The sequence below is a fragment of the Phaseolus vulgaris genome, chromosome 2 (genome assembly GCF_051622355.1).
Source record: "Phaseolus vulgaris cultivar YP4 chromosome 2, ASM5162235v1, whole genome shotgun sequence".
NCBI lineage: Eukaryota > Viridiplantae > Streptophyta > Magnoliopsida > Fabales > Fabaceae > Phaseolus > Phaseolus vulgaris.
Window position 1 is genome coordinate 34,351,552 of NC_143499.1, and position 11,295 is coordinate 34,362,846.

General features: G+C 30.8%; 2 protein-coding genes across 2 annotated transcripts; one reads left to right on the forward strand and one right to left on the reverse strand.

Moving 5' to 3' along the window:
* Positions 1-1,749: 1,749 nt before the first annotated feature.
* On the forward strand, positions 1,750-2,698 carry LOC137809387 (putative CCR4-associated factor 1 homolog 11). Its single transcript, XM_068610507.2, is given in 2 exon segments — positions 1,750-2,643; positions 2,645-2,698. Coding segments are annotated over 2 exon segments (948 nt in total).
* A 7,745-nt stretch (positions 2,699-10,443) lies between these two features.
* Positions 10,444-11,295, reverse strand: LOC137809388 (putative CCR4-associated factor 1 homolog 11). Its single transcript, XM_068610508.2, has one exon. It carries the CDS (start codon positions 11,293-11,295, stop codon positions 10,444-10,446), a length of 852 nt encoding a protein of 283 aa, XP_068466609.2.

An 11,295-nucleotide genomic window follows, 5' to 3' on the forward strand; every position in this document is an offset into this window, starting at 1 on the left:
TTACTCCTACTTATTCTCGCAATTCACAATGATAATGCTTTTGAATTTTTTTTTTTTGACAGTTACAATTGAACACAATAATTGAATAATGTAGCCATAAACTGATCTTCAATTGTTAATATAACACATTAATATTTCTTTATGGGTCTCAACATTGAGTAATTAATTAACCTTATATTTTATCCCTTTATATATGCATTAAAAAAAAGGTAGAAAACCATCTCAAGCTGTTATATAAGCTTGCGTATTAAGTGAATTTGAATTCACCCATAGATTTCCATAATTAATAATATAATAATATGTAAGTGAGGAGATGAAAGTAATATTGTGAAGTATTACGTAGGCGAATGAGTCTCTTACGTAAATAACTCGTTAATTAAGGAGAAATAAAGATGCAAATGCAAAGAGGCGAAAGGGAAGGGTCTTCACGCCGCGTATTATTCAAAGTTCAAAGTTTAATATATGAAAATAATTAAAGCAAGTTATTAACTGAAAAAGTGACAATGATATAAAGATATTTGTCATAAAACAATAAATCTATACATATAAAGATAAAACAAAATAATATTTTAAAATATAAATATTTAACTGCTCATTTTACCACTTAATTATCAGATAAAAGTAAAAGTATAAACTATACATTATAATCAATGTATTTTTTTTTATAATAAATATCGAATAAACAATTTATGTAGATTAAATTAATTTTGTACAGTATTTTCATTTTATAAATATAGTTTGTATTGGACAAAATAAATAGTTTTAAAGAAATTGAAATTTAGGCTGTAATTGTCAGTAATTTTTAGTTTTAACTTAAAAAAATGTATTTTTTTTAATATAAACTTTATGTTGTTTGCAGAAGAAGGAAAACAAAATAAAGTTAAAGAAAGAAGGCTGATGAAATATTTAATTACTAATTATTTAAATTCTAAATTTGGTAACAAAATATTTGATAGTTAATTAGATATTAATTTAAAAATCATTTAACAAAAATTTTTTAAAATGGCATGTAAACTAATTATTATTATTTTTTTAAAATTGATTTCTATTTCATGATTTTCTTATAGTGTTTATTAAAAAATTAAAAAAAAATAATTACAATTTTGTAATTAATTATATTTTTATTTATTATATTTAGAAACACAATCGTAAAAAATAATTTTATTATTATATCATAATTAATTAAATATACATTATCAAAATTGAGATAATTGATTATTATTTTTTTTAATAGATTTTTTTTAATAGTTTTAGAAATCAACTAAAAAAAAGGAACGTAAATCAGATAAAATAATGATATGCTATTTAAATATATCAATCTCCTAAAATAGATAAGTTACTTATGATTTAAGTATATAATCATATTCTCAAAAAGAGAAAATAAATATTTACATTTTAAATATATCCGGCTCAAAAATAAATAAGATAATTAGATCTAGTTGTGTTGAGATAGAAAATATAAATGATCTTTGATTCTAAAATTATGAACTCTTAAAATATGTATTAAAAAGATAAAATTTTGTAAATAAATGTCAAGTAAGATAAGATTTCTGCAATCTTATATTTTGTTTTAAAATCTAAGAAACTCTAAAAAAGGAAAATGCAATCTCAATCTTGATAAATTTAATTAATATCTTGAATCATACCATAAACAAATAATAAGTGCGATGATAAGTTTAGATTGTAGAAACCAATTATATCGTAGTATCTTTTGTAAGTTATGTTTGATTGGGCTATAAAAGTAGAGTAATGAGGAGGATTGATGTAGATGTTTTGTTGTTCTTGAAAGAAAGAGAAAGAGAGATAGTAAGAGAAAGAGATATCAGAAGAATAAGAGAGATGGAAAGAGAAAGCAACAACAACATGACTCTTTCTTGTAGTTTTGTGATGACGAGATCAGTGTGGTCTTACAATCTTGAATCGGAGTTCGAGTTGATTCGTTCTATCATTTCCTTATACCCTTTCATTTCTATGGACACGGAGTTCCCCGGTGTCGTCTTTCGGTCGCATCCAGCATTCCGACAACTAAATAATAACTATGTAGTGATGAAAGCTAACGTGGACGGTATGCACCTCATCCAAGTAGGCCTCACCCTTTCAGACGGTCACGACAACCTTCCAACCTTTGGAACCTCCAACCGCTTCATTTGGGAATTCAACTTTTGTGAGTTCGATGTGACACACCATCCTCATGATCCTCACTCCATCGCCCTCCTCCGTCGTCAAGGCATAGATTTTGACAAGAATCCAAAGTTTGGAGTGAGCATTGTGCGATTTGCCGAGCTGATGATGTTCTCAGGACTCCTCTACAACAATAATATTCAGTGGATTGCTTTTCATGGTGCCTATGATTTTGGGTACATGGTCAAGATACTGAGTCAACGCTTTTTCTATATGCAACCATTTCTACCTCCCAACTTGTGTGACTTTCTTCAACTCGTTAAATTCTTCTTTGGATACAAAGTATATGATGTTAAGCATCTCATCAGATTTTTTCCCAACCTTCATGGCGGTTTAGACAAAGTTTCTGAGTCCCTCGGTTTGGATAATAGTTGTAGAAAAAGTCATCAAGCAGGCTCCGATAGCTTAGTCACTCTCCATGTTTTCAATAAAATTAAAACTCTATTTTCATACAGAGTTGGACTTACAAAAACATGCAGGTGTTCTGTATGGCTTGGAGATAATACTCACAAATTAGATGACTTCGTTATTGTGCTATCCTTTTGTTTTGTATTTTTTTATTTTATTTTCATTTTATATACTAATTAACAAAATTTTCAATTTATGATGTATGATTCCATAAATTTATTAGGAATTTTATTAAAACATTAATTTCAATGAAATAAATAATATAACAAAAATAATATAGTATTGCTTAATATTTTCTTATGAATACAGTAACATTTATATTGTGATGGAATAAAGCAATATAATGAAAACTTATTTATTTTGCATTCTTAAATAAATGTTACCTAATAATAAGTAGATGGGACAATACGACTCGTTTTAGTGTGATTTAAAGATGTAATTAAAAATAAAACAAACAACTCACCTAGTATAATTTAATATTATTCAGTTATATTTTAATATAAAAGTTTTCTTTTTTTTGTTAAAGATCGATAATGTATAATATTTTAAATTTTAAATATAAACATTGGTATTAGATTTTAAAATTTTAAAAATTGACAAAAAAATGTAACATAAAATAAATAAAATAATTATTTTGAATTTATATATATATCGATATCCTGAAATAGATAATTAGTTATGATTTACTTGTAATCATATCCTGAAAAAAAGGAAATAAATATTTAGATTCAGGAAAAAAAAAATCTAGAAATACATTCTGAAAAAGAATTTATGGAATTGAGAAAAGTGTTCTACAAATCCAAATCCAAAAGTGTGGTCAGGAAAAAGGTTCCAAAAATATTTTTATCCTCGCCCCTATTTCAATTTAGGACATTTTTGTCATTTTACGTATTGTAGTTCAAATTTGATAATTTAAAATTCGCCTTATCCAGGTTAATTTTTTGTTTAACTTTTTTTTTTTTAAATTGTGTCTCATTAGATCAGCAAAGTCAATTTTATTAGTGTTTAACATTAAACAGATTCTGATACTATGAATTAAACCAATATTACCAAGATTTTTATTTTATTAAAAAATAAAAATAATTTTACGTTTTTTTAATTATTTTTCTACAATTAATTTTCTGTATTGCATTAGAGTTGTTATTGAATTTCTTCATGAACAACATAAGGAACTTCCAGAAAAAAGGAGATGAATCAGAGGCATAACATTGTGTGAGTGAGAGACACGTGTTAAGAAAGAAATATTTTTGTATATTATTAAAAAAGAACGTTGCAGCTTTACATCATATATTGGCTTGGTGTGTGAAAAGAAAAGGATTATTGGGCTGAACTAAAGCTAACTAAACCTTAGACCCAACAAACCCAAAACATCAAAACCCCCCCTCAAGCTGGTGGGTGTATATTCAAAACACCAAGCTTGGTAACAAGTTTATGAAAAACTGCATAGTTGAGAGACTTTGTAAGGATGTCTGCTGGTTGTTCTTGAGAGCTTATGGGAAGAAGGTGAAAAAGCCCATGTTGTAATTTCTCTCTTACTACATGGCAGTCAATATCCAGATGTTTGGTTCTCTCATGAAATCCGTTGTTGTGAGCTATATGCCTTGTCGACTGGGTGTCACAAAAGAGGCTTGCAACATTGTTGACTTTGATGCAGAGATCTTCGAGAAGGTATACAAGCCATTGTATTTCACAACATGTGGTGGCTAGAGCACGATATTCAGCTTCAGAGGATGATCTAGAAACGGTACTTTGCTTCTTGGTTTTCCAGGATATCAAGGAGTCTCCAAGGAAGATGCAAAAACCAGTGGTTGAGCGGACTTGTCTGAGTCACTAAAAGCTTTAAGTTGAATGTCAGTACTTTTAGGAAAGAATATACCTTGTGCTGGAGAGGACTTGATGTATCTCAAAATTCTCTGAACAGCTTGGTGATGAAGCTTTGATGGAGCCTGGACAAACTAACTGAGGAATTGAACAGAGAAGCTAATATCTGGTCTGGTGTTCACAAGATATAATAACCTTCCAATGATTCTTCGGTATAGAGTTATGTTGTGCACTAGCAAACTTTGATCAAAAAGCTTGTCGTTCTTCTGTGTCATAGGAGTGTTTGCAGGTTTAGCACCAAGCATACCTGCATCAGTCAAAATATCGAGAGCATACTTTCTTTGGCATATATGTATACCTTTATGTGTTCTAGCAATTTCCAGACCCAAGAAAAACTTGAGATGCCCCAAATCTTTTATTTTGAAAGCAGAATTTAAAGAATTTTTTACAATATCTATATCTTTTATATCATTTCCAGCAATCAATATATCATCCACATATATAAGTAAAGCAATAAATGAAGTCTCAGATTTTCTGATGAAAAGGGAATTATCAGCTCTAGATTGAACAAAATTGATGCTGTAAAGAAAGGAACTTAACTTATCATACCATTGTTTGCTGGCCTGTTTCAGACCATACAAAGCTTTGGTTAACTTGCAAACCTGATTACTTTTCACTGTGGTGATACCAGGAGGCAAACTCATGTAAACTTCTTCTTGTAGATCTCCATGCAAGAAAGCATTGTTCACATCCAGCTGTTCCAAGTGCCAATCCATAACAGCAGCTACAGCCAAGATGGTGCGTATAGTTGTGAGTCTTGCTACAGGTGAGTAGGTGTCCATGTAGTCAATGCCTTCACGTTGTGTGTAGCCTTTTGCTACAAGTCTTGCTTTGTACCGTTCAATTTTACCATCTGCCTTGTGTTTGACTTTATACACCCATTTGCAGCCAATGGGAATCTTGTTGTGAGGAAGATCTACTATATCCCAGGTTTTATTTACTTCCAGTGCCTCTATTTCAGCTCTCATAGCCTCCATCCATTCAGGGTAGCATTTTGCCTCCTCATAACATTTTGGTTCAGTTTTAGAGGAGATAGACAAGGTATATTTTAGTTGTTTTTCAGATAAACTTTTATAGGACATAACCGAATAAAGAGGATAACGTACCTTTTCTTTCAATTTTTCTTCACATGGTGATATCATGAGCTGATGATGATAGTCTTCAAGAAATGTTGGTGTTCTCCTGGTTCTGGTGGACCACCTCAATTGTTCTTGTTCTATGGAATTTCCAGCTTCATTTTGTGTAGAGAGATCACCACGCATCATGTTTTCCCTTTGTGCAGTTCGGTTTTCTGTCTCCCTTTGTACATGAGCATCATCATATGTTATTCTTGTGAAGTCATCTTCTTCTTGTATGACAGCTTGATCAATTCTATTTTGAAACTTGCCAAAAAAAGATTCATAGAAAATAACATTCCTAGATATAAAAACTTCTCTAGTTTGAATATCCATAACAACATAACCCTTTGTACCTTGTTTAAAACCAAGAAAAATACACTTACGTGCCCTAGGGTCAAGCTTATGTCTATTCTGTTCAAGAGTAGATGCAAAGCAAAGACAACCAAAGACTTTAATATCAGAAAGACAAGGTGCAATATTATATAAGAGTTCATAAGGAGATTTGTTATGAATAACAGGGGAAGGAAGGCGATTAATCAGAAAAACAAAATGCAAAACAGCATAACACCAAAAGACTTTGGGTAATCTGGACTGAAAAATAAGGCATCGAGTGATATTAAGAATATGTTGGTGTTTCCTCTCAACAATAGAGTTTTGTTGAGGGGTTTCATTACAAGAGGTTTGATGAATTATGCCATGCCTTTCATAAAAATCTTTCCAATAGAACTCTTTACCGTTGTCAGTTCTAATAATTTTTACATTCCTGTTGAACTGATTTTTAACATAAACAACAAAACTTTGTAAAAGCTCTCTAGTTTCGCTTTTATTTTTCATCAGATGAACCCATGTATGTCTGCTAAAATCATCCACAATGGTTAAAAAATATTTATGACCATGCAAAGAAGGAGTACCTAGAGGTCCCCATATGTCTATGTGAATGAGATCAAAAACATTTTGACTATTTGTTTTGCTAAGAGGAAAAGACAATTTATGTTGTTTTGCAAGATGACAAGGAGCACAAACATTCTTATCATTGTAATGTATATCAGAATATTGCTTAGCTAAACAATCTAATATTCTATTTGAGGGATGACCCATCCTACAATGCCAAACATCCAGATTATTTACAGTATCAAAATAATCAACATGTAAAGTGTACACAGAGTTGTTTTCTTCATCAGCATACAAATGATAGAGCCCATTTTGAATCTCAGCTTGACCAATCATCTTCAAGGAATTTTTCTCCTGAATTTGACAAATATTGTGAGTAAAAACAAGTTGACAATTTAAAGAAGATATAAGGCGTTGAACAGATATGATATTTAGGGTAAAATCTGGAATATACAGAACATTATACAGAGTAATGTTTTTGGAAAGAAAAATAGTTCCAGCATGAGTAGCATACACATATTGATTGTTAGGTAGCTTGACCCTTACTGATTTTATTTTGTGATAGCTTATAAATAGGGAAATACAGCAAGCTACGTGATCAGTAGAACCCGTGTCAAGAATCCAGAAAGACTTACCCTCTTTACTTAGATTTTGTTCTGAAGTTTCACCCATGGCATTTATTACGGTCTGTTCTTTGCCTTTTGAATTTTGTATCATGTTAATGAGCTGTTGCAGTTGCTCAGGATTGAGGACTTCAAAGATTTTCTCATTTTGAATCTTAGCCTGTGAAAACTCTTCATTCTCACCATTACAATCCTCGTTTCTTTCAATAGAATTTGCAGTGTAGTTTGTTCTCTGCTTCATCCATGGTGGAAGACCGTGTTTCGAATAACATTCATCAGCGGTGTGGTTCATCTTGTTACAGAAAGAGCATTGCTTCCCATAGTTCTTTCCTCTTCCTCTTCCTTGGTTGCGCCATCCATGATTAACCTTGTTCGTTCTTTGACTCTGATGATTGACGCTATTGAGCAAGATCTTTGTATCTATGCCTATATTTTCATTCAGATGCCTTTCCTGCTGCAGAACAAGGGAGAAGACGCGATTGATATTTGGTAGAGGTTCCATGAGTAAGACTTGCGTTTTGACAGTGTTATAATTTTCTCCTAATCCTTTTAAGAAACACATAACCCGTTCGGAGTCTTTGTAACTCGCCATTGTCTTCATCACATTACAACTGCATTTTACTTTGCAAATACAGGCTGGTAATGGTCGCAAAGAATCCAATTCCTCCCACAAAATCTTTGAGTCTGTGAAGTAATCTATGATGTTCCGCTCTCCTTGTTTGATAGAATTGATTTCTTGTAAGAGATCAGAAGCGCGAAAATGATTGCTTTTTAAGAATCGTTCTTTAAGGTCTTCCCACAACTCCTTCGCATTGTCAATATACACGGTGCTTTGTGCTATCTGAGTAGTTAGCGTGCGTGTGATCCATGAAACCACCATGACGTTGCATCTTTCCCAGGTTTCGTATTTTTCGTCATCACGGGTTGGTTCCAAGATATCACTATTAACGAATTTGAACTTGTTCTTTGAAAGTAGGACTCGTTTCATAGACCGACTCCAGGAGTGATAATTGGATCCGTCAAGTTGTGGCGTAACAAGAACCACACCTGGGTTTTCTCCTGGATGAAGATAATATGCACTGATAGGGTTTTGTTGATCATCTTGTTTGGTCGCAGCCATGGAAAGGAACAAGGAAAATCAAGAAGCAAAGAAAGAGAAATTAAAGGGATGAAAGGGAAGAAGAAAACCGATGGCAGCGGAGCAGAGCGGGTTAGACCCGCTCTGATACCATATTGAATTTCTTCATGAACAGCATAAGGAACTTCCAGAAAAAAGGAGATGAATCAGAGGCATAACATTGTGTGAGTGAGAGACACGTGTTAAGAAAGAAATATTTTTGTATATTATTAAAAAAGAATGTTGCAGCTTTACATCATATATTGGCATGGTGTGTGAAAAGAAAAGGATTATTGGGATGAACTAAAGCTAACTAAACCTTAGGCCCAACAAACCCAAAACATCAAAATTAACATAAGTTAATAGCGTTGCAATTCAATCCACATTAATATTTAGAAGTTAATTTAATATTTTCTTCTCAGGAAAACAAAACAGTATTTAATGTATTATAAAAAACTTATTGTATATTAGTTTTGAATTATGTAGTGCAAAAATTGTAATATACGTAAAAAAAAAAATACAGCCACCCTCACCATCTTTTCTCTCTCAATTTTTCTTTTCTTATTTTCTCCATCTCTCTCCTAACTTCTCTTTTCTCACTTCTCTCTTCATTTTCTCTCCCAAATCTCATCTATTCCAAAATCTGATCATGTCATGTTGTAGCTGAGGACTCAAAATACATTTCTACTTGATTAGATTTTCAAAACAAAGTAAGTTTGTTTTTAATCTAAATATCCCTTATTGTCTATGATTTAGTCTTCAATTTTAATGGGGTCAGTTGAGAAAAATGTTTCTCTAAACTTGATTAAGCTCATACTAAAATTTGGTAATATTTAAATAAATTATTATAGATTCCTAAAGTTTGGAGTGATTCCCCTGTTTGAGATAGAATTTTCATCAGAATAAGGAAGTTAAGATAAGGGAAACTAACTTTAATTTTTAATAGTACCTATGTTAGAAGATTTCGATGTGGAGGGGACGTGATCCCAATATTCAATTTCTTTTGCTGTTCTTTATTTTGCAAGGCATGTTAGTATTCCTATTTTATAGCTTCCTTATATATATATATATATATATATGATTGAGTAAATCAAAATGAATAAGATCAGTTTTGTAATTTTGTACAATTACGTTCAATCAGTTGTTACAACCTTTTGTCTTCTCTTATTTCCATCATTCAAAATTATAAAACAAAAAGTAATATATGAAAATAATTAAAGTAAGTTATTAACTGAAAAAGTGAAAATGATATAAATATTATTTGTGATAAAAGAATAATTATAGGTACTATTTTTTTCAACTAATTTTTCTACTTTTTTTTTAATATAGTGCTTCTCCTTTACAATTTTGCAATTTTAGTTACTTTTTCTTTTCTCAGACTTCTCTTCCTTTCTCTTCTTTAAAAACTTTCTTTTCCATAAAATATCAATATTTTTTAAGAAAAATAGAAATAATTAAATAAATATTTTTTATTTAGTATTATTTAAAAAAGAAAAAAATAGTTATAAATTAAATCATTGACCCTTACAAATTATTTCTATTATTAATTATAATAAAATAATTTAACATATAAATACTTTAATTTATTTGATTAAATATATTAATTATCAATTAGAAATTTAAAATTATTCATAATTAAATATGATTTAATATATATACATATAATTAAAAAAAATTAACAGACCAAAATCAAACTATTAAATTATACCAGGTCAAACTATTAAATTATACCAGGTGAGTTCTTTGTTTTATTTTTAATTATCACTGTAAATCAGACTAACATGAGTCCTATTGTCCCATCTACTTATTATTAGATAACATTATTTAAGAATGTAAAATAAATAAGTTTTCATTATGTTGATTTATTCCATTACAATATTATTTTTGTTATATTATTTTTTTATTGAAATTAATTTTTTAACAAAAATCCTAATAAATTTATGAAATCATACATCTATTTCACCAATGTTAAATTGTTTGATTTTGTTAATTATTATATAAAATGAAAATAAAATTTTAAAAAATACTAAATAAAAGGATGGTACAATGAGGAATTCATCTAATTTGTAACTATTAGTATTACGAAAAAAGAAACATAAGGGTGTAAAAAAGAAGTGAGAAAGGTAGGATAAAATGAAGTGATATATATTATTGAAGAATTTGGAAATTACATTGAACTCAAAAGAGAAGATAAGAGAAGTAGAAAGATGGTAAAAAAGAAAAATTAAAACATCTCTAAACCATAGAGAACACCTACATGTTTTACCAAGTCAAACTTTGTATGAAAATAGAGAGTTTTAATTTTATTAAAAACATGGAGAGTGACTAAGCTATCAGAGCCTGCATGATGACTTCTTCTGCCGCTATTATCCAAACCTAGAGACTCAGAAACTTTGTCTAAACCGCCGTGAAGGTTTGGACAAAATTTAATGAGATGTTTAACGTCGTATACTCTATATCCAAAGAAGAATTTAACCAGTTGAAGAAAGTCACACAAGTTTGTAGGTAGAAATGGTTGCATATAAAAAAAGCGTTGGCTCAATATCTTCACCATGTACCCAAAATCATAGGTACTATGGAAAGCAATCCACTGAATATTATTGTTGCAGAGCAGTCCTGAAAGCATCATTAGCTCAGCGAATCGCATAATGTTCACTCCAAACTTTCGATTCTTATCAAAATCCATGCCTTGACGTCGGAGGAGGGCAATTGAGTGAGGAGCATGAGGATGTTGTGTCACATCAAACTCACAGAAATTGAATTCCCAAATGAAGCGGTTGGAGGTTCCAAAGGTTGGAAGGTTACCGTGGCAGTCTGAAAGGGTGAGACCCACTTGAATGAGGTGCATACTATCCACGTTAGCTTTCATCACAGCATAGTTATTTTGTGGTTGTCGGAATGCTGAATGCGACTGAAAGACAACGCCAGGAAACTCCGTATCCATTGAGATGAAAGGGTATAAGGCAATGACAGAACGAATCAACTCGAACTCCGATTCAAGGTTGTAAGACCACACTGATCTTGTCATCACAGAAGTGCAAGGAAGAGTCATGTTATTGTTGTTTTCTCTTTCCAT